The 26,635-nt window shown below is 35.6% G+C and overlaps 1 protein-coding gene across 3 annotated transcripts in view; it reads left to right on the top strand.

Annotated features, from left to right (window-relative positions):
• PCDH17 (protocadherin 17) overlaps window positions 1–26,635 on the top strand; it is an 87,334-nt gene that overhangs the window by 34,333 nt on the left and 26,366 nt on the right. The window contains exons 4-5 of one of the 3 annotated variants that reach the window (XM_069009530.1): window positions 2,170–2,223; window positions 5,221–5,272. The exons of the other annotated variants lie outside the window; for them this stretch is intronic. Coding sequence (XP_068865631.1) covers window positions 2,170–2,174 — 5 coding nt within the window. The 3' untranslated portion in view covers window positions 2,175–2,223; window positions 5,221–5,272. Of the gene's footprint in view, window positions 1–2,169; window positions 2,224–5,220; window positions 5,273–26,635 lie in introns of those variants that run through there. 3 annotated transcript variants of the gene reach the window in all.

Genomic DNA, 26,635 nt, shown 5'->3' with positions numbered 1-26,635 from the left:
AGAAGGATTTGCAGTTCTCAGTAAGATGAGGTCCTTCTATGTCAAAATCATTATCTTCAGCTAACATTTCTTCTTTTCAGATTCTTTTTATAAATTGAAAGAAAAGCGGGGGCATAGAAAGATCAACAACTTCTGAAAAAAGGAAATCAGAAAATAGAGAGTTTTCATAGTTTCAGGCTTTATGCATTTCTCTGGGTGGTAAATGGATGTTCTCTACTTGTGCTTACTTTTGTTAATGAATATTTTAGGGCATATATTCATATATTGGATGGATACTTGATATCAAGGAAACCATTGTAACAGGACTGGAGAGTCTATTCCTGTCTCTTACTCTGTGTCTGAAAATGTCCTTGAATGGTGTACTTACAGGTTTATTTTAATTAAGCTTACACAGAACTAGACTTTTAAAAAAACATATATATGAGGGTATGTGTGTTTATTCAGTTGCATAGAGGAGACCATTAAAATAAATACATCTTCTCTCTGCCTCATTTTCAATCATCATTGTATGATTTATGTATCTCCTCTTATTGACTCAGCAGAAAATACAGATATGATATACAGCAATGGTAGACAAGATTTAAAAAAATCCCATTGCATATTCCAGCCACATTCTTTTTACCAAAAAGAAGCTATGTTCTGCAGATGGACTTAAAGCCAATACATATTAGATGGAAATCTCAACAATTGTATTTATCAATAGTTCTATGTCCAGCTGGGGAAGACAAAAGAGAAGTGTCTTAAATAAGGGACAGGAGTTAATTATTCCATTCAGCAGCACTTTAGCTGGAATACTACTAATTGTATTTTGTTCTTCTGGAACAAAGAGTATCTCCTAATGTCTGTGCACACTAATAGAGACTGTCCTTTTCATGGCCCTTTTTCTGTTTATATACTACTTTTCTCCAATGCCGTGGTTTCCAGAGGGAGAAACGTGGTTTAATTTAATTTAGGCCAGAGTTGCAGCATGCTCTAATTAGGGATACATCCACAGTACACAGTTTGTAGGCATATTTTAGAGAAAGATCTGGAAGAATTCAAAATCAAAAAAAGAGGTATAATAACAGCAGAAAATAGAGGTTTGTGAAACATCACCTGTAGCTGAAGTTTGAAAGAAGTGTTTGTTTAGAATCTGTGTGCGTTTAAGCAAACAAGGACTAGGGTGAAGCATAATAAAGGTCTTTGTGTATATAAAACTGTTATAAACAGGATTGTGATTGCTTTTTCTTTTCTTTTTGTTTAACTTTCTGGAAGAAGTATTTAAGTTATATTTGAGAGAGAACTTTATAGTAAAGATGTGTAGGCACTGAAGCAGGCTATCCCTGTAAGTCAAAGAATACCCTTTCCTGGAGATTTTTTAAAAAGGTTAAATACACATTTGTCAGTGATAATCTAGATTTATTTTAAACTACCCAGGGCCAGAGGATCCACTTTAGACCTGCTTTTTATGATGTCAAAATTAAATATGGGGATGCATTGTACTGTGTAATCCTGAGTAAAACATACTGAAAGAGAATATTTGCTCTTAGCTGTTCTGCAGCCTCTTGTCTCTGAACATCTTCATCTGGAAGAACTCACCATGTTAGAGAATTGCAAGGCATGTGGATTACGTAGTGCTTCCCAACAATAATACCTGACATTATAATATAATATGTAGCATTTAACATGGATTTGGCTCAGAGACAGAGCTGCAGAACAATTAATTAATGAAACTTAGTGAAACTTTGTCTGGTCTCTGTACATCAGTGATACACCATGCCATGTATCAGCCTCTGTGCACCTACTGCCCGAGCCGATCTCCAGAACGGCAGAGCAGCTGGTTTCCATTCCCTGCTGCTGCTTTCTCCTATTGCAGCTGCTGCACTCAAATAACCTCCGTTCCCCAAGTGGGCTTCATATGGTTTGAAAGGGACTTAATGTACCTCAGTGCATAGGGAACTTTTGATGCATATTTCATCACGTTTCAGTTCTTTCTACAGGGAACACTGCATGTATAACAGATGTTCACTGACTGCTACCCTTTCCTGAAGGTGACATGCCCTTTTCTGTGTTTCATCTCTAATGTATATAGAGCTGGTAATGCCTGCGTGGTACTAAAAAATAGTGCTCCATGGCTGCCCCTGTGCTGCATGCCAAGCTATATTTAATTCCATCTGCTCCCCTCTGCAGCGTGAAATGGAGAAGAGCATATGCCCAGTACAACCAAGTCACACTGTGGCACAGGTAATACCCCTTTATTTAAGACAAGTATAGGTATTTTTTTAAATTTAGGACTCTAGCCCTCCAGCTTTTTAGTACATAAATTTCTTCATATAAATTAGCAGGCATGTTCATGTAATTACACATCAAAAAATGCATAGTCTTATATCTTTTACTATTATTAATGCAATATTACTAATATTGTAATATTGTATATGTAGTATGTGTGTGTTTATATATGTCCACATGCATACTCATAAATTAAGACATCATTAACTGATATCTCTGAAAACTTAATTTTATAGTCTATATAAATCTATATCTTAACAGTATAGAAATTTTAATGCTTTAAAACACTTTACACTTGCTTCTTTTAAAATTGCAACTATGAGAACAATTCACAAATCTGTTTACACAAAACACACAATTTTCATCATAAAACTTGTTTCGGAAAGAATAATAATTCTGAGGCAAAAGCTGTCAGATTTAAATAGAGTATATAATTGAAAAGCAGTCCTTTACAAATAAAGTTTTTTAATATCTATTTAATAATGTATAGCACTATCTGACCTGATTTTCATTTGAACAAATGAAAGCGGTTCTTACATAAAAAGTGCAGTTTAGGTTTCACATTGACAAGATCTCTAGGCAGCTACAGAGCCCAAACAACGTTTCAAGGTCCAAATCAAACATAAAAAGAAAATAGCAACAGAAATGGAGCTGTGTCTGTTCTGACCCTGTGGAGAGACTTTTACAGCATATCTGTAATCTTCATGGCCCAGGGAAGTGTATATTGGATCCGTGTGTGCTGCTGAATATGAATATTCCTACACTTTGTGGAATATTCCTACACTTTTTGGAGTATTCCTACATTTCATGTCTGTGATTAGTTTTAACAAGTGATATTTCCTTTCAATATTGCTAGTTTGACTTGAAGTAAGGATTCTGGCCCTTATCCGTATGATATTTTGTTGTTGTAAGAAAAGTTTTACATAAATTTCAAACACAAATTACTTCTTTTTGATGGGAAGTGCTTGGAGGAGAGCAGGACAGAGGAAAAAAGCTACACTGAACTCTGAAGCTACTCCTGCGAGGAAAGCTTTAAACTCAGCTTAACTTGCCAGTGTTCTGTGGCTGCTTTTTCACTTCTCAAGGGTACCAGACCACAAGAATAACCAGGGCACATTTCTGAACTGGAATACAAAAATTATTTTTTTTTAATAAAGGGTATTTTTTATTTGGCTTTCATGTTTGCAATAAAAAAGTAAGTTAAGTGGTTTGGACTTCCAAAATAAAACTTCTCTCAAAATTTTCTCTCTTCATTATATTGACTGTGAAAATAAAACTCCACAAGGTGTTTAAGCCTATGACATATGAAATTGTGAATTTTTCTTATGGATACCTTTTCTTTACACAAAAGCATCCATATTTTTGTTACATTCAGGGTCTCTTAATTCATTCTTTATTATTAATGTATACTGTCGTTCCTTTATTTTTAATTTTATACTTTTTATTTTCTGTGCATTCACATTTTTTTCTTAATATATGGAGAATAGCAGAAACATTTATGTTGCTAAAATTTTGGCACAAGAACAGAGATTCTCAAACACAGGCTAGACAATTACCTACAAGTGTGAACTCACCTTCCTTTTGCTATTGAGAAATCTTGCCCCAATCACTAATTCACCATTATTTTACAGTGATTTCAGGAGATGTGTAACCTTCATCAGTATGGCAAAATAAGCCCGTGTTTAAAGCCTAAGTAGCCTTCATTGCTACTTAGAACCTAAAGATTTCTTTAAATTCTTTAAAGACAAGGATTCAGATGTCAGTAGAAGCTCAGATTATTGTAAACTTATTAAATGTCTTTTTCTGATATGCAGAAGTATGAAAAGACAGAGAGGGAGTTAGAGGAAGAAGAAGAAGAAAAAATATTAACTTAGAAGTTAAAAGTGTGGGAAGACAACATGTAACACAGGAGAAAAATACAAACAAGCAATCAAAACACACTCAGATTTCCTAAGAAACAAGAAACTGCCCTACTATTAGAAGTAGTGTTCTTTTGTTAAATTTAATTCTCTGCCAAAAGTGCTAAAAATTTTTGATTTTCCTAGAGACAAGCTGCAATTAAATAATTCTAAACTGGAATATATTTCATATCAGACAGGTGCTTGCTTTTTTGCAGGAGTTCATCAGGGTCAGCAGAGTTGTACCACCTTGCCCATTTTACGTCAACACAGTTAGGCCAAGTTTTTTTTTGTTTTGTTATAAATCTACAAAATATAACTTTGTCTTTTTAATCCAATGCCAGATAATATAATTCTTTTGCATAAACCTTTGTATTAAAAAAAGTTTTCATAAAAATTAGATGATATTTTTACTTTAGATGTGTGAACATAATACTCTGGAAAATAGGAAAGAAATTAAAATTATAAGTTTAAGACAGCTAAAATACTCTTCAAAATTTTAATGAAATTCAGGATATTCAAGTTAATGGCATCTTCATTTAGATGGATTTTTACATTTCCAAAATAGATTTGAAACTTGGGTTTTCTTCTAGATATTTAGTCCTCTATAACTACAACAAGCTGGAAAGACCTGAAGGGTTTGTTAGTTAAAAAAAAAGGAAAAGAAAGCTTCCCAAACCTCTACATTTTTAACCCTGTTGAAGGAAAGAACAGCCCCAAGTTCTAAGGAACCTTGTCCCTATCATTTCACCTACTATCTCACCTACATCTGAGCTAGTTACCCTGATTCTTTGTAATTAGTTAGTTGATGAGCTCTATAGAATTACTGAGGAGAGTGAGGTACTTCCAGCGTATGATTCCTTTGACCTAAGATGAATCACATCCTTTTTACTGTCAGTAAAAGATGACTAACTGAGATAGAATTAAATAACTCTGCACACCTGAACCTATGAAAGAAGAATTTACACTCAGGTTTTGAGGGACCGAGCTTTTTGCAAACTGACTATTGTTTATTACAAGTCTTGTATTTCTGTGTTTCTTATTTGTGTTATAGGTGTTAATTGTTCCAGCCCAAGTTTATTCTGGAGACATCATCATAAATTTATTCAGCAAATCTTTTCCATTTCATCAATCATTCTGTAGAGGTGGTGAATCTCTCTTCCATGGTAGAAATATGATTTCTGTTTGCATGGCCATCGTTCCTTCTCCCATGTATTTGCAGATGGGAACTGTTTTTTCCCTCACAAAATTATGTGACTGTGTTAGGTGCATAATTTTTATGCTTTGCTTTAATATTTATCAACTTTACCTTAGGTTTTGATTCTTATGGCCAAATTTCTAGTGCCGGAAGCAATGGAGTATAGTGTGTTGGAGGTTTAAAATTAGAACCTGAGATCAACTTTCTCAAAAGCCCTATGTGTTGAAGTGCTTTACTGAAATGACTCACAAGAAAAGAAAGGCATGGTCTTAGATCATATGAACTTCTTAAAATCAAAATAAATTAACATATTTATCCTACTGCTGGAACTGTTTTAATTTAAGATAATTGAATATCAAGGGATGAATAAAAGTATTAATTTAAGGATTAATCTCTGTGTAAAATATCTGTACCTTACATAATGTTAATCTTCAGTAAATTTTTATCATTTGGTGAATGGAAGTAATTCATGAACTTGCTAAACCTAACTCCTCATAACATCTAAGGCTGTTCTTGTATGTTCATTAAATAGCAATGGATTCTGAAATAGCTGTTAATCCCTGGCAAATACATTTAAGAATCAACTGGCATTTCATAAACATACAGTAGCAATCCTATTAAATCTAAGTAAATATTTGTTTAAGATACTTCAAGTCTATCCCATTCTATCACACCCACTGTAGGGTGTGCCGTTATTATGGAATGGTGTGGCTTATCTCCATGAGTACACCTGCCACTCTCCTCTCAACTCCATCACCAGAGCCAGCTGCTGGAGATGTTGCACATGCTGGCACAGAGAGGTCTCCTTCTAACCTTTCTGCACTGTGTCCCTGAAAGAAATAAACTAAACTAAATATATATTCCTATAACCATGTGAATGTCAGAGTTTTCTGCCAAATAGCTGTGAGAAACGGGGTTGTCATATTTTTTCACACTTCTAGATGACATATCTTTGCCAGAAAAGCTTCACAATATAGATCTGGTCTCACAAGTTGCTATTCAGCATCAGTGTTATTGATAGAGAACATAGTCTGCTTTCTTGCAAGGCTCACACAGAGAAAGATTGAACTGCATTTTTGGCAAATTGAACACAGTTGACAGGAATATGTTACACACCTTCTCATGTACAGATTAACCCTAATAACAAGTATTTAACTCTGTAAGTGCCTCTCAGGACTATCTCAGAAAGTAAATCTTCTATATTGTACATCACTCAAATACCTTTGACTGTCTTCTGCTTTTGTGTTTGCTCTTTTGGCTTTGTTAACATAAAAACAAGTAGTGGAGTAACCATCCTATCGGGATTATTTTTCTCTCTCTCTAAAGGAGAACTTTGAGTACTTTTTTCTGATGGTTTAGTTTACTTTTTTCTTACCCACAACAAAATATTTGTTTGGTTGGTTTACTTAATATTTAACTACTTCTACAAAGGAAGAAAAAATAGGGAAGTAGCTTATAAAACAAACAAAAAACCCCCACCCATTTTAAAATAAAAGACATAATGATTTTTTGTGAAAATATGAAGTAGACAGTTTTCAATGACTATAGATTGCTATTTCAGAAATTATGAGAACTGTAATTTAGATTAAGGTACTCTTATAATAATTTATGCTTTGCTATTCACAGCTAAATTTGTAGTTCACAAAATATTCTAAGTTTATCTAGTTTTCAGAACAGGAAAGCAAAAGTGTTTATTACTGAAAATAGTGACAAAATTTCTTAAATTTACATCCTTACACAGCTTTTAATATCTCTATACCTTGTCTTGTATCAATAGAGCTAATATGGGCCAATTTAATCCCTTAATATTCTTTCTGATTTGGGCTTTAGATCCCTCAGCTTTTTGAAAGTTAACTAAGATTTTTATTTACTACCATCAGAAAATTTCACTCTGAGAAGTATAAGAATTCAATATTATGATTATTCTATTGCTGGAAAAATGGAACAGATTTTGAAAAGGAAGGACTTTGAGCTTAAAGCAGTAACTTAGTAATAATAGTGGACATATAAAAAATTATTGCAAAGGTAGGCAAATTTTATACTGGACATATGAAGTTTTTAACTGTATACTTTCTGTGACTTCTTATAATTCTGGTCCCATATTTCTTTTTCTATCTCACCATTCCAGTGTAGATTGTAAAATGTATCTTGTCTGGAGCAGTCATGCTGATAGCTACATATGCATTTGATTTTATGAAACTAAATTCTTAATAAGGAATACTTTTAATTTTTTGGTGCAGATAATTTAATATCTTTTATTAAACTGAACTAAGCAAGTACTTAAAAATAGCTCCCTGACATTCAGAATAATGGATATGAAAGCAAGAGTAATAAAAATTGCTGGGAAGGTGCAGTGCAAGCACTGATTCAGCAACTACCACACTGATTTAAACATTTTCTTTGGTACATAAGATATTAATCTGTAGAGGTTTAAAAGCATGTGAAAACAACCCTGTCTAGAAAGGGTTGAGATGTGGAAGTTACACGTGATGTAACAAACTCCAACTCATCCTGCAGTCTAGGGCAACTCTACTATATGTATGCCCTTCACTTACAGCTGCTGAAGGTAATTCAATCATCCACACAAATGCAACATCTGAGTCACCTTGTGGAATTTCCTGTTACTCCAGCGTTTGGACAAAGACTTCAGGACAATTACAGCCCTGTGCAATTAAGAGTCCAAAGAAAAGGGTGCAAGAAAATAAAAAAAGATATTTTTCGTCAAACCTGTGAGGATTTTTGTTCTGTGATTTTGTGTAACGATGTTAAAGATCCTTAGCTTCCATAATGTCCTGCACAACAATCTCTACAGCTTTGCTGTGTGTACAAACACACTGCTTTTGATTGAAAACTGCCACCTGATAATTTCACTGGCAGTGTCTAGTTCTTGCTTTAGGAGAAACAGTAAATAATTGTTTCCTATTAGTCTTCTCAGTGACAATCGCGATTCAAAACTCTTTTCATATTTTCCCTTTGTTGTGTTTTCTTCAAGCTGAAAAATCTTAGTCTATTTAATCTTTTCTCTTATGAAAGCCCTTTCATAACTTTGATCATCTTTGCTGCTCTTTTTTCTTTTCAGTTCTATTATATTCTTTTGAACATGGCATGTGCAGAACTGAATACAGAAGCCTAGACACAGCAGCTATGGATTAAAAGAGTAATGTTTTGTGATTTAATCTCTATTCTTTTCCAAGATACCTTCTTATTCTAACTGCTCTCTTGTTGAACTTTGAACTGACATCTTCATTTAACTGTCCAGAGATCAGTTTGAGAGTCCCTTGCTTGTGTATTGAGAGTTGTTACTGTTTTCCATCATGTACGTTACCTGCATTTGTTGACACTGAATCTCACATGCCGTAGTCATTCCATTGCATGGCATCTATCTACCGCTCTTCAGTCTCAGATTTTACTACTCACTTTTGTTTGATACCAAAGCTAATTTAAGTGATAGCATTACAATGCTCCAATTTCATACTTGGATTCTATATGGTCTGCTGATTTGTTAGGAGTCATTTTACCCTATTAATCTTTTCATTCCAGGTAGTTTTAGTGACTCATTTCTATCCCCAAAATATCTGCATTGTAGGAGTCTCCCTGGCTTCCTTCTTTCCAAAACCTTTTTTTTTTTTCTGAGGAGGGGGTACTTGTGACCTTATCTTTTTTCAGCACTCTGCATGTGTGGATTCTGCGTCAGCCTCACTAATCCACTGATCCCCTGGCAGATGTTAATTTTTTTTTTTTCCTCATTTTTTGGTAAAAACTCTCATTAATTTCTGTATCATGAAAAAATAGTCTTCAAAATCTTTTTCATACTTCCCTACAATATTGTAACATTTTATTTGTTGGACTTCATGCATTTTCTCATCCTACTTTGTTCACAATTTTGACATTTTTTTAAAAGTATCTTTTTACTCCTAATGGCCTCCTTTAGTCTGCTGTTTCACCATGCCGGCTATTTTTTTGTCCCTTAAAAGTGTTTTTGATAAGTGGTATACAGTTTCTCTGAACCCCTAATATAGTATCTTTAGGCAGTCTGCTTGTCATCTGCGAGCATTTAGTCTTTTAGATGTCCTCTTCAATTTCCTTTCAAAAAGCTTTGTCATGTTCTGGTAGTTCCCATTTTTTTCAGTCAAATGATACTGTAGCCTTTTTTTTTCCTTTCCTCTTTCCTCTTTCTCTCTTTCTCTTTCTCTTTCTCTTTCTCTTTCTCTTTCTCTTTCTCTTTCTCTTTCTCTTTCTCTTTCTCTTTCTCTTTCTCTTTCTTCTCTCTTTCTTTCTCTTTCCTATAGACATTAAATTTGAGAGCTTAGTTGCCAGCATTACAATGTAACTTGTAGTTACTTTTTCCACCTGGCCTGTTGAATGCTAAAAAGTAAATCAAGCAAGCACTGTTTATCCTCTCGTGAACTCTTTGACTAGTCGTTATAAGTGCAGTGTACTTCATCATTCCTACATAATTTGTATCTTGGAATTATAATAAAACTGGGTTCCACTGGATATTTTCTTTCTATTACCCTTGGGAGGTATCTGTTACATCACATTCCTCTCTTAGAATCAGCTGCTGGAGTTCTTATATTTTAGACTTAAAAAAAAAGTGTAGAATCAAGTAAATACTTGATTTTGGTCTGGCTATGTATTTGTATGTGCCCTGTTCAATTAGGATTTTATTCACTTAAGTTTTTCTTTGCTATTCCCTCTCCGAATACCATCAACTTTTTACTCTACCCCATTTTTCTTTCCTTTTTCACTTTGCAGTTTGTGACTTCACTCTAGCTGACATGTTATCTGAGATTACATGCTTTTCTATATCTGTCACTTGTCTTCAATCTAAGAATCATTATCATAGCCAATTCAAATGTCACCAGCCTTTTTCTTGTGCCGCTTTGCATGATGCCTACTCTTCTTGGATGTGTTCCATTCATTGCAAACATTTCCTTGGTTGCTAATTAAAATATACTCTCCTCTTATCAATTTTCAACCCGAAAAAGTATATGAGCTTTAGCATCTAAAATTCAGAAAGTAGAAACAAAATCTCTGCAGAAATGTGGAAATGCTGCAGAACTACAATGTCATTTTCAGTTCTTTCCTAGGCCATTACAGTAAGACAGAAAAGAAAAAAAGAAGACACATTTATTGCAAATCAATTATAGAGAGATCCTTAGCTGTCTCATTTTCATCTTGAATTTTATCTTTTGCTTGTGATTCAGTTGACTCAAGTCTGCCTCTTCATAATGAATTTTTATGAGAGGGAGACTTGATAGTTATACCTGCAACTAATGTTAAAATAAAATTCAATGTGTGCTTCCTTTTTACTGGAAAAAACACCCACACATTATATTGGTTGTCTCTGATGACTGCCACCAGTTTCCTATTTTCAGCTCCTTCTACTTTTTATTCTCACTCTTCCTGGGAGTTTTGGCAGCTAAGAATAACCTTTTCAAGTACATGTACAGACAATGTCCATTTTTCCTTGGTATACTAGTAGTATCACATATCAAAGGCAACAATGATATTTCTATTGTTCCTTTATTACACAATTTACCAAATGCCTATTTTAGGCTTGTTCATTACCCTTTTGTCATTTTGACTTTCGTCATCCCTGAAAAAATACTTTTAGAGATCTTTTGCATCCTATTAGAGACCTCTCACAGCCTATTGTTGCAGAACTTAATTTAAGAATGCAAACATCCATTACTATTACCATTTTCCCTCAATCTAGCACAAATCTTAATGTTTTCCTCTTTTTCTACACTGACACAGCTGTGAAAACTTGCCCAAATTAACATTACAGGTAGATTAGTCAAATCATTTTAGAGCTATCTATTTTTATCTTTATTTAGGCTTAAAGTACAGTCACTTTTTCTGAATTTAAATCCAAAGTAAATCCAAAGTGCCAAAGTGAATAAGAGTAAAGAGAATCAGGGCATTTTAGATCTGAATAAGAATTAGGAAAAAAGCAATGAAAAGAGTAAAAGTGCAACAAGAAGAGTATAAGAATATCTACTTAGTGGTTTGATGCAATTGAGCAAATCTTTGTCTGTTTAACTGATATGGGTTAATTTTTCAGAGTGCTTCAGTGTAGTCTCAGACAGAAGTAGGTGTGCTCTTACATGCTCTGGTGTTCATTATGAGGTCTTTCATCAAAGCAATGCCTTAAGATTCTTTTCCACCTCGTGTCCAACGCTCTTTTATGGACTGCAGTGGGATCTGTTTGGGTTGCTGTAGCTCCTGACTAGGCTGCCATAGTTTTGTGGGGATTGCTGCAGCTTCTTGGTTGAGTACGGTAAACACAGGGTCATAATACATGAAAGAAACCTGTTGGTAATGCATCTTCATTCAGCCATTGCTCAGATCCTATCAGGTAACTTTGTACAAATAAACCATGGCACTCTGATGTCAGGGGTTCTCTGACCCTGAAACCGAGCTCAATAGCCTGGCCACAGTCTCTTTTACCCTGCAGCACAGAAAAGTCACCTTCTTGTGTAATCACCAAGGGTCCTTTTCACAGAATTTCTGTAAAGGTTCAAGGTAAAATCCAAGAAGAGCATTATGCTAAGAAGAAGGACCACACAGCCATGAATCCTGGCTATGCTGACTTCTGAATCATGTCTGCAACATGAGACCTGGATCAGGACAAAGGTGTGCTCAGCATCATTCTAGCTGCATGGAAATTATAGGTAGGGCTGTTACACCACATAGACAGTTTTCTGCTGTGGCAGTTTTACACCTATTAAGCCAGAATCAGCCAAAGAACCTGTAGGAAAGGAATCAATATTTTGGGCTCCACAGAGTGTCACTCGTTCTCAGACAAGAATAGGAGTCTCTCAGTTTATCTAAGGGGCTTAACATTTTTTTCTCCTATTCTCATTCAATTACAATATATATTTATTTAAAATTCCTTCATCTGGAACCTTAGGAAAAGAAAACTTCTCTCCAGTTTTAAAAAGAGGTTATAGTAACAGCTGAAACTTGTGGAATATTTGACCCAGACATGTCCCGTTAATAGCTTGCTTGCTGATTCAAACAAGCGATTCCATCAATGCTGTATTCAGGATTTCCTTACTGAAAAGAACAAAACAGGTCTGAATGTAAAGTTATGGTACACTGCTCTGTCAGGTTGAAGAGCTCAAAGGTAGACAAGGATACCTGCAACTCTGTTCAGCTGTGCTTGAATTCCACCCTGATGCATGCTGAGAGTTAGCATTATATGCTTTACTCTCAGCGGTGACTGCCAGCCACGTAACTCTTCAAGCATATCCTGCCATTTGTTCTATCCAGCAGAAATAGGTTTGATTCCAAAGGAGCTCTTCCAAGTACTTCATAGGAATACTGCACAAGGAAGGTGAGTTTGGGCAAATAAAAAAATTGATAGCAGTGTTATATAAAGGGAAACAAAATCCATACTGTTTCCTGGTGAAAAGTGTTAGGATTTAAAAAAAATTTGAAGTCATATTTCTTGTGAAGAGACAAAGAAAGGTATTAAGGACATTAATTTTGTTAAGTACAGTATGCTGAAGTCCATAGGATTCAGATCTTACCTAACCTTTAGTCACGTTTCCAGGTACCTCTTATTGTAGCCTGTGAGAGCCAACTACCTCAATCATTTAGATATCGATGCAAGACTTGCTTGTGCTCAACTGTTTACTGGGACAGTGTCCAGGATGGGACCCCAAAACTCTGTTGGAATAATTTTTATCTCATTGCACCCTGATTTCCATTAGAAGAATTAAGTATGTGGATGGGGAGCAGGAGGCATGGCATATCCCAGCAGATCCACACTGTGCAAGTTTGATGTAGCCATGGAGCTGTTAATGAGAAGCTTGACTTTCCAACAGTAGCTAACAGATGTGGCTGGTTTTATTTACTGCATTTAAATTTCTGGTTTGGTTTAGTTTAGTTCTTATTCTTTGATTGTTTCCTCAGTGTAAGAGAATCTGACTGGAGCCCCTGTTTATTTCTTGTGATGTGTCTTTTCCATCAAATGACAGCCATCAACAGAGAACATTTTATTTCTAATCCTGAGAGCTTCACACTCATGAGAGTGGCCTAGAGGGACACAGCTGTCTCATTGTGCAGTGAACAGAGAATTATTCTCAGATGCATTCTGCTCAGCAAAGCCTTAAATATTATGGCCAGGTTCTTGAACCAGCGTTGAAAATAAATGGAGAACCAATGGAAAATATGAGTTGCTTACATGACAGGTTGAGGTGGCTTGTCCTCTTAGAATTTTTTTTTTTTTTTGCTGTGCATATTATGCTTGTGTCCCTGACTGATTTCTGCATAATGCAAGTTAAAGCAGTATGAGCAAAATAAAATTATCACATTGATGATTGCAATCCAATCCGACACTAAAAAAAAGGACAATGCTTATTGAGGTAAAAACAAGGAATTTCAGTTCCTTTCTCTGTATGTCTGATGAGATCTTGAGACTTTGTACTACTTGAGAAAGCATAGGGTATATAATTTAAGGAAACAGAAAATATTCCTAACCTACAGATATTCAGAATGTTCTTTGTTCCTCCAGCATCACATCCTTCTTAAGCTGGCTGACCTTGAATCAGCTAGTCTTTGCCCTTTAGATTTTGTGACAGTTTTGTGACAACATTAACTCAGAAGATGTAAGGCTGGGGTCCATCAGTTTGTGGACCATAGCAGCTCCACTTACACAGTCTTTGCAATGCATGTGGCAAGGTTGCAACTTGTGATCCCAGGAAGGACCATTCCTAGGAAGGCATTAATATGTTTAAAACAAGAAGGAAACTTTTAACATTAAAAGGAGCAATAACAATACAAGTGACTGTCCATAAACATTAGCTCCTGATGAGCAAGGATGGGGTCTCTCAATAGTCTTTCCAACATTAGAAAGTTACTTTCACAATTTAATTTGGTTTAAATCAGTTAAACTGTCCTGGTTCCATATAGTACATTCTCCATTCTCTAGATGAGAATTTTAAAGGACAGAGGACTTGTGATCCTTCAGCAAGCTGGTTCAGGAAGGTGAACTGATTTATTTTGTATGTTCTTTTAGGCACTTTTAGGCACTGTAAAATTGAAACAGGACAGAAACACAGAGTAGATGCCAGGCAGGAATGATCTAGCTTGGGTTTACATACTGAGGAACCACAGGCTAAAGAAAGGAGAACCTTGCTTCAGTCAGAAGGTAGGTCTTCACTGGAGATGTTTCCTAGCCCAAAAAATGGTGAATCCACACTGCAAAACTGCTTAAAGCAAAACAAAAAGATGGCAAATGCCATGGGTTTTTTTCCCACATGTGAGTAGAAATATTATTTTTGAGAAAATGAAGAAGTGGGCAGTCACTTTAGCCTGTTGAAGTTTAAACAGCTTTCTGAAACTAGGCACATCTTGACACAGAGATGTTTATGTATTTTTTCAGAGATGCTGCAATAGGCAGAAAAAAAAGATAAAGGTCTTCCTATATCTTCTAAAATAATCACACCCTTTGAATAAGAACTTCTTCTACATATAGGCAAGATGTTGCAAGATAATCTCCGACTATTTACAATATCTGTGGTTTTGTCTTTTTTATCTTTTTCATGTAAGCTCCTTGTTTGGCACCCAGAATGAATGAATGCTAATTCTGTGTATGCAAAAAGTGTAGGCCTTTAAGTTTAAGCAGTAAGTTAGATTTTGAAGTTACCAAGCCAGATATACAGCAAGATGGAAACTATCATTGTGTAAAGGATAAGACATAAAACTCTTAATATGAATGTATTTGTATCACTTTGTGTTTAAAAGGATATATTTTAGTTATAAAACTTACTTACAGATGAGAGGTTAGAAATTACACTCATTCATTATGTAGTGATTTATGTCTGTCTTACAGACATAACCAGATTACAAGTCTCATTTTGCTAGTAAATACCCAAAAATTTCATCATTCTGGGCTGAGAAAGTAGTGCAGATTTCTTTTCAGTTTTTACTTTTTTTTAGCGTAATGACTATATTCTTCCATTTAAAATTATTAGAGTGCTATCAACTAATAATGCATTTTTCTTGCAAATTGTAAATGGCTACTGTGAAATAATTAATTTCCCAGCAGAAAATTCAGAATTGTACTACACACAAAAAAATTCAAAAGAATTTTAAAGCTTCCTAAATATATAAAAGTCATATTTTACAACTGAAATACACGTGCCATTGCAATGCACCTAGTCATACGTCTTAAAAATCCCAAGTTCATAATAGCAAACTTCAAAATTATTTTTAATTAGCCTAGATAAAGTAAGTAGGCATTCCACTCCTAAGGCATGAAGTTTCTTAATATCTCTAGTATTAGAGAAGATAGATTATGAAAGAATTACAAATGCAAATCTACATTAGGTGGGATTTCTTTTTCCAATAGGGTGCAAGATGGAAATTTTCTCCTTAGTAGAACAAAAAGAAAAAAAATCAGGCATGAGGACTGCCAGTACTTACATGTGTTTGAATTCTTACCTCATATCCAGTTGACTGACATCTTCAATAAGCTGTTAATGACCCACTCTGCTTGCTTTAAATGAGCCTTAAATTTTTAGATTTGGTGAGTTTTGTAGAATGTAGAATTAAGTAGATTTAATTGCCTTTTTTTTTGTTTTTTGTTTTTGTTTTAGTAATTCATCATTCAAAGGAATAGTACACTTTGCCATCATAATAGAGTTTCTCAGTAACCTTTTCTTTGATTTGAGTTCTAGATGCAAAACTGAGTACTAGTCATAATGAAACATATTCTTCCCTGAGCAAGGCTGTGTGAATTAGGTAGCTGTTATTCATAAAATAAGAGCTTTTCTCATGCTGGCTTTCAGTGTTTTAAAGTAGTAATTTAGCAGCTGTCTTGGAAAGAGCTGTGAGCATGTTGGAAATCAAAGATGACTCTGGTTCTGTTCATGAGATGGGTTGGTACTGCATTTTTATTAGTATATTTTCTTTCCTTCTACTTTGATGCTTTCGGTCCTTGGGGCACAGAGCTGAGAAATATAGATTGTAACTATCACGCCAGATAAGGAAAACAACGTAAGTGATGATGCAAAATGTATTTTCTCTGTCAGTGAACAAGCAGAGACTGGCTTGTGTAAAACAAATGTTTACCATCTGACTGTGATGGGCTATTCTCACCACAATAATACCTGCTGTGGAGCAGTGTTACATTTAGTTGCATTGTAATAGCATTTCTTTCAAGAAGTGAATTACATATCTGTAAAGAAGTGGTGGCACAGGCAGCCATGGCTATTAGTTCACAATCAGCATTTTATATTCAGACCTGAAAATCTGTGTTGGTGCCATACAGTATCTAACGTGTGATTGTGATAGAGGAAATTATTGGCAAGAGGGCTGGGAAGTGGGGAGCTGTACCTCAAGCTGCCTATGAATGTAAGACTTTATTGCAGAAAAACAAATAGAACCCTAACTCTCCCCAGCAGGACTGAATAAAAACTTAGAAGTCATGATAATTAGTGAGCTGTCCTACTTCCATTCATGTTGGACATTCATATGGGCAGAACTTCACAATGCGAAATCTGAACTCAGTCCTCTGATGCAGACTTGCACACCAGTCAGCTTTCCACAAATGCTTAGCTAGCTCCCATCTCCATAAAGTGAAGTGTACAACTGCAGTTCTTAACATACTCAATATGGAGGATGGAAGTCCATGTGATCTTGAGCAGAGGACAGATTCCCTGTGCCTCTCTGGATAACTTCTGCAGTCTTTACCTCCCTTCAGAAGCAGGATAGCCAAAGGCAGCACTTTTCTGGTAGCCACTGCACTTTGAAGAAAAGGGAATATGCCATTAGCTGAGTTAAAATGAAATACAATATCCGGTTTAAAGTAGTCACCGGGCTCTCTGTGACCTCATCCCCGCAAGGCAGCTGCTAATCAGCGTTATCTGGTGGGGTTGTATTATGTCCCCTCTCATACAACTCCTATCTGCTCAACAAATAACATATGATCTTTCATCCATCTTTGTGCCTCCAATAAGCATAAAGTCTGCTGGGGGGTTTGGGGGGGGAGAAGGAGAAGCAGACTAACCTTTGCAGCTCGATTACAGAGAGAACAATTTGTTTTTGTAATTAGAGCTCAGCAGTGATCTCTGTTTCACTGATACTCAGCTCGGTGTAAACAGAACTCAATTTTGACAACTGTTTAGCTCACGGCACAGTTTTAAAGTATTAAAGGATAATGGAAGACTTATTAGATTAGCTTTTGCCATGATCTTTTAGTGTCCCAGATAATTATTATTTGTGATACAGCTGAATGGTTTAGGCTTGTGTTATTATTATGCATGCATTTCTGCATAATACTTTATCTGCTGTTGATGGGCACTAAAATATGTATTAGGAAGTATACATTTAGTCAGATTGCACAGATATTAGTGGTATTTTCAAGTGGATCAAATTGTTCTTTCTTATGATTTTTATTTTGTTTCCATAATAAGTTCTTAGTTCCTGACTTTTATTTTTTAAAAAAATCAGTGCCGTTATCTTCATCATTATTCATATTTTATTAACACTTGTGTTACTTTTACCACAATCCTTTGATCCAATCATCACATTACATTTCTCCCCTAGCATTTCAACATTCTCTCTGTTTCATGTGTTTTGGTGTTTCATAACTTCTGCTTGCAATATCACCTTTTCTATCATTTTTATTTAGTATTTTAAATCATTCCTGGTAATCACATACCGTTTTTCACCTTGTTATTTGACTTTTCCTCATATTACCTTTTAATTAGGGTATGTTGTTTCTATCTTTGAGCTTATAATTGGCATTTTTCCTTTTGATCACCTTTTGTCTCATTTTGCACAAGGTATGTATTTTTAATCTTTTCACCACTTTTACCTACACAGTTTTCCCTTTCTTATTAATTTTTTCTGGCTAACCTCATTCCATTAGTTTGACTCCCTATCCTGGTTTTGGCTTGGAAAGGGTTCATTATCTTCCTAGTAGCTGGTACAACGCTGTGTTTTGGTTTTAGTATGAGAGTAATGTTGATAACACACTGATGTTTTTAGTTTTTGTTAAGTAGTGCTTACCCACAATCAAGGACTTTTCAGCTTCTCACAAGGGAGAAGGCTGGAGAGATACAAGAAGCTGGGAAGGGGCACATCCAGGACAGGTGACCCAAACTGGCCAAGGGAATAGTCCATGCCGTATGGTGGAATGAGCAGCACATAAATGGTGGGGGAAGCTGACCAGGGGGTGCTGCTTGGGAACTGTCTGGGCCCTGGTCGTTGAAAGGTGAAAAGTTATTTTACGCATCAATTTATTTTCCTTTTCTTACCCATTAAACTGCTTTAATCTCAACCCACATGTTTTCTCACTTTTTTTTTTTCCAATTCTCTCCCTTATCCTGCTGCGGTGGGGAGTGACTGAGCAAAGCTCACTTGCTTAGTTGTCCTGTGGGGTTAAACCATGGCACTGCCCTCTGACCAGGAACATTGCTTCTAATCTTATTTTTTATTTCCAGTAAGTATTTTGTATACTGTATTGTCCTTGTTTACAGCGATGTGATTTTCTTTTTTTTAGAAGTCTAGGTTTGCAACTTCTTGGCAGCTCTGTATAGATTAGGGCAATACACTCGAAGGTGATCACACAATCACCCTGGACACAGCCTAAATTGCTGGACTACATGAGTAAAAACAAAACAAAAAAAATACATAGAGTTTTTCCATTTGAATAATTGCACTCTCTCTTAAGGTTCATCAGGAAAGCAAGTCTATGTCAGTGACTAAGTGGATACATTTAACAAAACATGAGTACTAGTCCATGAGTGAAATGCAGTTGTATTTTCATCTCAGTCTCCAAATGAGCATCAGTGGCTCACATTATGAAAGCACAAATACTGCTTAGGGTAAAGACAGCTCTCTCAAGGTTAATGGCCCCAAATCCTTCCTGGCCTAACCATCTTTTAATTTTTTGGGAGTTTTTTTCAGATCACTTCTTAAATTTGCTCTTCAAAACAAGAGCCCAACAAGAAAAAAGTGTAATAGTTACTGCACTCTGTGATCCATCTCACTCTTTATCTTTTATATAATCATCTTTATGCTGTGTTCATTCCAGTTTGCTGCCATCCAGCAGAATAGTTTGTTGATAGTTGTGTTCGTGTTAGTTATTTCATGCTCATGATTAGTATTCTTGTTTGTTCTTGCAAAATGTAGTAACTTAAAAGCATCCAGGCCTTTCAGCCATATTTTTAATTTGGAAGTGAAAGGCATGTATCTATTTCTGAAGAAATCGTGCCTGTCAAATGGGCATAGCGTAAACGAGGAGATTGCTATAATCACTGTGTAGTAGGAAAAAAAGGATTATAAATATAAATATATATATATGCACACCTTGCACATATACAGCCAATTTATCATGGAAAGAGCAGGTAGTTCTCTGAAAGTCAACCTTTTCCTACACTGCTCTTATTATGTTTTAGATATTTCTGTTCATTCTGTTGATACTCATCACAGCAGTCTCTGAGTACCTCCCAGCGGTGTATTAAGCTCTTGACTTAAGTTCTCTCATTTTCTCTCTAGAAGGAGCAAACAGCTGAGTGCACCAACTCTAAATTAGTGCATTTTTGGTAGCCTATGTCCCAAAGGATTCCAATTCCGGTTAAAATTTGTAGTTCTGTTTGAACTGTGGCATGTCATACAGAGAAATGAAGACTGGAGCAAAGGCATGCCACTTTCTCCTTGGCTGAGACAGTTTTGTAGCCAAGGTTGTACAGGCTGTTGTTTGTGACAACTTCATGCTAATAAAGAACATAAAAGTTAAGAGACATGACTTATGTATCTTAGAGTGGTGTGGGTACGAAGGGACATTTATAGATCATCTAGTCTAACCTCTCTAACAAAAGCAGGACTCAACACCCTCGTTGTGAAAGAATTCTTTGCATCTAATCTGAACATACCTTCTTTCAGTTTAAAACCATTGGCCCTTGTTCTGTCACCACAGGCCCTGGTAGAAAGTCTTTCTCCATCTCTTATAAACCCCCATATAAATACTCGTAGGCTGCTGTAAGGTGTCACTGGAGCCTTCTCTTCTCCAGGCTGAACAGACCCAACTCTCTCAGCCTGACCTCACAGGAGAGGTGCTCCAGCCCAGACATTTTTGGCTCACCGCTAAACCCTCTCTAACAGGTCCATGTCTTTCTTGTGCTGAGGATTCCAGAGCTGGAGTGCTCCAGATGGGGTCTCATGAGAGTGTGGTAGAGGGACAGAATCCCTCCCTCACCCTGCTGGCCACACTGCTTTTGATGCAGCCCAGAATACCATTTGGTTTCTGGTAAGAAAACCTCAGCTCTGGCTGTGAGTGCACATGGCTGGGTCGTGTCCACTTTTTCATCCACCAGAAACTCCAAGTCCTTCTCAGAATGGCTGCTCTCAATCCATGCAAATCCCAGTACTGATGCATTACATTTGGCTTTTTTGAAGTTCATGAGGTTAAAGATTCTTGTTCCTAATTTTTGGTGGCCAAAGGAAAAAAAAAGCAAAAAAAAAATCCCCAAAAAACAAAAACTTACTTAAATAGTGTTTGAATCTCTATATTAAGAATTTCAACTGAAATTCCCTCTGATAGAGCCTCTCTTTTTCCACAGACTAGGTAGGGAGCATAAAAAGGCCAACTTCTCAATTTACATATCTAAGCAGTGAAGCCCTCCCAGAACACAGATTATTTTATTCTTTATACTGGTAGAATTTCAGCCCAGGAGACTAGAGTATTGTTGTGAGAGTTTCACGATACCTTTGTGAGTCTTTTAGGACCATTTGCTCTGCTGAACTAGTAAATATTCCTTCATAAGCTGATGTTTTCCAAGTATCTCCCTGGTGAAGGTAGCATAATTTTCCTGAGATAAAGAGAGGAAAAGCTGTCGGCTAATGCAAGCTGTTCACTTTTCAGTCCATATCCTGTGAATTATATCAGGTAATATATATGACATATGATCTAACGATATTTATATAAGACCTGAAGGTACACTGATAATTATGCTGTTCTCCACACACGTGGGTCTTTAGGTACTATTATTGCTCATTTCTGACCTAAAGGTACAGCACATTCTCCCTCGATCAAACAAGCTAGACAGATCTCATGGTTGACAATATTTAACAACACAGAAGCAGAGGAGTACAAGGATAATTAATGTCTTATCTTTCTCTTTAGATCAACACCCAGTGTACTGCCAAGTCTAGGCCGTGACCCAAGTCCAGACTGAGTTTTCAAGAATATTAAACTTGTGCAGATTTTTTTTTTATTAATTAACATCTTCCTGAGCTTACTCAGGATTTAGATGACTGGATAGAGGATGTCAGTTTTATTACAGTTGGTGAGCCTCACCATTTTTTGGAATACTCATTTTGCAAAGAAAAGAGAGATGACTTATTTGAATGACTGTTCTAATTCAGATTGGAACCAGCCACCTTCCAGTCAACGTTGTTTGTCTTCCTGAGCTGGAAAGGGCATAATTCAGATTCTTTGGATCAACATTTTCTTAGGTATGAATTTCTTTTTTTTTGTGAATAGCTACATGGAAGTTTGAGACTTTTGGTAGACACATAGTTTGCAGGATTCAATTATAAACAAAGTATCATTTAACTTCTTTTTCTATTCTTTATTAAAAGATTTGTAAATAGGCACTATTATTTTAAATTATCATACCAGAAGAGCTTGTTCTGTATATAAATACATATTCTATAACATTAACATTGTAAAAGCACTGTTGTGCAGGACTATATTTACAAAACTAGGGGTTCAGGCAGCAGATACCAGATAAAATGTTTTTCCTGGGGACTTTGACAACAGTGTCAGAAAACTCTCAAGCGGTGAAATCTGGAGGTAAGAAAACAAAGCAGGTCTCATGAGGAGGAGGAGAATTATCACAATACATAGAACAGCACAAATATTGAAAATTTAAAAGAATTTAAATGAAATATAAGCAAATCCTAACTGATGAGGCTTGTCAACTTTGTAAAAAGCATATTTTAAAGTCAGGAAAAATTCCCTTCTCAAAGACAGGAAGACATTACTTTCTTCTAAGAACTACCATGTCTTGGTAGAACTTTGCAGTGACCTTGTGTATATGTAGTAGTTATATCTTTACTGTTGTACATGAAATATTACTTAACAGCAATTACAAAATCTCTGTTGTTGGTGAATAATAGGAAAAAATCTTGAATTTCATGTATTGAAAGAGAAAGAAAATAAAAGAGCAGACAAATTAAACCTGCGTAAAATAAACTTCTCATAAAATCATAGAATGGTTTAGGTTGGATCTTAAAAATCATCTAGTTCCAACTCCCCTGCCACAGGCAGGGACGTCTACCACTAAATTAGGTTGCTCAGAGCCCCATCCAATATGTCCTTGAGCACTTGCAGGGATGGGGCATCCACAGCCTCTCTGGGTAACCTGTGCCAGTGCCTCACCACCCTCACAGTGAAGATTTTCTTCCTAATTTCTAATCTACACCTACTCTCTTTCAGTTTGATGCCATTCCTCCTTGTCTCGTCATTACATGCTTTTGTAAATAGTCTCTCTTCATCTTTCTTTTAGGCTCCCTTCAGGTATGATGGTGGTGTGCAGAAAAACTCTGCCATAAACCATAGCACAGTCTTGTCAATCCCATATAAAAGAGCTCTTTGTGTTTGTATTGAAGATGCTGCTACATGTTTTTCTGTTTTTCTGTTTCTCACTTTTCTTTCCTCCCTACCTCCTCCCGCCCCCCCCCCCCCCCCCCCCCCCCCCCAATAATCTAATAAACTTCATTAAATTGCAGTCTGGGTGGATTAATTCCAAGAATCCAAATTTTCTAGGCATGCATGAGGGCACTGTAAATTTCAACACACTCCATGGTAGTTCTAAGCAGATTTCCAGGGTAATTTCAGGATATACCAGATGCAGGATGTCTTTCAGTTTCTTCCCACATTCTTTAACTTTTCTTGCCTACTTCCAGTCTGCCTCTTGTTCTTTGATTCCTCTGCTGGGGGCAGGTGAGGACGATGTGGAACAACAAGAGTTTTCTTCAACTTCTAAAATTTAAATGTGAAACTATCAAGATAGGCCTTTCAAGTATACTGAAGAACTCCTTCATGAGAATAATATTTTTTCACAAAGAAATACTTTGCATTACAAAAGAATTTTTCTGGTTTGTATGCACATATTTATGGCTAACTTGACTGAGCACATTACAAAAGCTATCCATGTAATCTTACATTATTAAAGCAGCTTCTAGCATTAGATAGCTGTTTAAAGAATATAAAATGCTTTTTCTCACCTTTTTAAAAAGGGAGATTTGAAATTGGAGTTTGGTTTTGGTTGGGTATTTTTTTTCTGGGTTTGGTCTTTTGTTCTTTGGGGTTTCTTTTTAGTTTGAAAATGATTGTTAACTTTCTGCCTGGGAGATAAACTAGCCATCTTTTCGAGAAACAAAGGAAAATGAAATAATTTCATAATTTGTAAATTTCCTACATGTAATTTTGCCCCTCAAAAAGATAGTAATGTTTCATATTTCTTTAAAACTCATATTTAGTTAAGAAAAATCCTTTTATTCATCTTTGTCAAACTTACTTTAGTAGATATGCCATTACTCAAATGGCAGAATTTCTCTTTTACTTTAAAACAGCAGGTTAGAAGCTGCAGGTTTGTGACCCTCTTAAAGAATAAATGTTTCACAGATAAACTAGGAATTTACATGCATCTTCTGTGCTAATTTTTAACTATTCATCATCTCTTGTAAGAAAAATAAAAGCAAATAATATTTTTCCTTCAGCAGCAGCCATCAGATTATGTGGTGTCTCGGTAATAAAGGGTAGTATCTCCTCCACATTGTCTATAATATAATAAATATGTGAGTGCAACTAAATCTAAAAAATTCATGCAGTGGATAGGCTGAAAAATGTTAAAATCAACATTTTTTGCACAAGCATCCAGCAATTATGGAAAATATGCAATAGTTTTCTGACAGACCAAGAATTTGAAACCCCAAGTTGTCCAGTCCCCACTTTTCAAACAGGAGCACAAACATTATTGAACCAATAGGAAAATGTTCACCCTTACCAGGCTTGTTGCTAGGATTTATCTCATATAAACTCATTCAACATTCAAGGAATAATTCCAATTATAGTATTTATGTGAACCTGAAGATAGAGTCCTCTAATTACAATAGGTTGTATGTTCAATTATACTCACTGTGTTTTGTTTACATGTACCACATAAAATGAAATCCATTCTATTTCTGTATAGTATTTGTCATATCCTCACAGTATTGTCTTTTGTAATTTGTATCTTTTTTTCTTTCTTTGCATGAACTGAAGATTTCCTAGAATTTTAGTTCTTTTTCCACAGTTAGCCTCAACTTGTTTAAACATTTTTTTTTATTCCAGATGAATTAGAATCCTTTATTTATCGTAATAAGAATACCCTTGGGAAATCAAGGGGAAAACGGCATCTTGTACCTGTTTCTGCATGGAGGAACTCTTATATTTTAGTGGACGTTTTGAATATCTGGCAGTATAACATTTTGCCATCTCTTTCAGGCTAGATGTCAAGTTCTAATTACTGAAATGAAGTATTTGTAAAATGAGGAGTATTTATCATGGATCTATGACTACTTTTGAGATAATTTTATGTCAAATAAAAAACAAAGTGAGTTTATCTTGGAAAAAGAATACATCTACATAGACGTGTACTGAAAGACTACAAACTTTTATATAGAATATATTTGAAAGGTCTGGAAGTCTTTCTTGTTCTGGCAGACTACCTCTCTCAGTCGAATTCCTCCAGCATTATCTGGACAAACTCTGCTTTCCCTCTAAATATGCTATATATCCAATAAAAGCCTTATAAACACGTGCATTTTCCAGACTTACTTTCAGGTGCTTCCATATGTTATGAGAGCATATTCAAGATCAGAGTAGAAATGTATACAAATTAGATGAGAAGCCAAAGGAAAAAAATAAAAAGAAAGAAACATCTGCAGTGCATCAATGGGAAAAAATGTTTAAGCTGCCTGTTATTAACTGCTCAACCTGTTTTATGCTTGATTTCTGCATAATTATGTTACAGAGGAGGGGAGAAAACAGATGTTGAGTAAAGACTGAAAATAAGAAAATGAGACTGTTAGAAAAAAAATTAGTTGTGGTTGCTCTCAGCTAGACATTTTTTGGCAAGACTTTTAGACAGCAATCTATTTCTCAAATTCATTGCCCATTTCTGCAAGATTAATGTAAAACAAAATGTTTCTTTTTAAGTCTGATCAGTTGAACAATTATACAGCTCCAATAATCCCCAAGTCAGTCTTTCAAGAAAGCAGCTGAATGTTTCCTCAAGCAGTTTCATAAATTAGATTAAATGAATATGATATCAGGTCAGAAACCCTATAAGCTCTTTTCATGGGAAGTTGTTGATAGCTTATGTAATTAGGTGCTTTTTTCATCTTCTGAAAATATCCAAATAATCCATACAAGATACATTTTTCACAATCATTGCAGAATAAATGCCACCAAACTGTACTGGTATGTTTTCTATATTTCTCACATTTGTGTCATGTTTTAAAGCCAACTGAACTATAATTTCTTAAGAATGTCTCAATTTTTTTCTCCACTTAGTTGATATTTTCTGGCACTGGATCTGAATCCATTAAGAAATTTCTGGATAGAGCTATCTAAAAAAGGGGGCTGAAACTACATGTAGGCACTACATTAAATCATTTTCATCACTGCTACACTGCACGCTCTGTTTTACCCTGATTATTTACCTGAGCAAGAGTTATTCCTGAATACACTCTGAAGTGGCCCTTGACTAAAAGAATTGTGTGCTTTATTGCAACTGCTACCACACTTTTTCAGACGTGGCTGTTCACAGGATTAAGATAAAATCAGAGATCATTTTGGAAGAGGGATTCAGATCTGAAATGAATCCTTTCTCCAAAGTTTTAATTTTCTTCTTGTTAACTAAAAATATTTTATTTTTCAAGCATTCCCGACTTTGCTTTCCTTTGCTATCCTCACCCTACATACCATCACAAGTAGACTTCAGTCTGTTGATCTGCTTCTTTCAGGTGAGCAAATACTTCATCTGTTAGCTGTCTTCTCTTGTGATCCAAAATTTACATGTGAGATTATAAAGATGTGTAGGGTTTGTTTTTTGAAAAGCTGAAGCTTAAAAAGTCACATATCAGATCTTGACAGACAGTTATTTCTTGATGACCTTACAAGCAATTTGGTGAAGAAACTGCATATTTGTATTAATTTTGCACTTAAAAGATTTGGACACAAAAAACCTGTTCAAAATGA

Source organism: Aphelocoma coerulescens, chromosome 1, assembly GCF_041296385.1.
Source record: "Aphelocoma coerulescens isolate FSJ_1873_10779 chromosome 1, UR_Acoe_1.0, whole genome shotgun sequence".
Taxonomy (NCBI): Eukaryota; Metazoa; Chordata; class Aves; order Passeriformes; family Corvidae; genus Aphelocoma; species Aphelocoma coerulescens.
The sequence above is the reverse complement of the archived record's forward strand: the minus strand, read 5'-3'. Positions and strand labels throughout refer to the sequence as shown.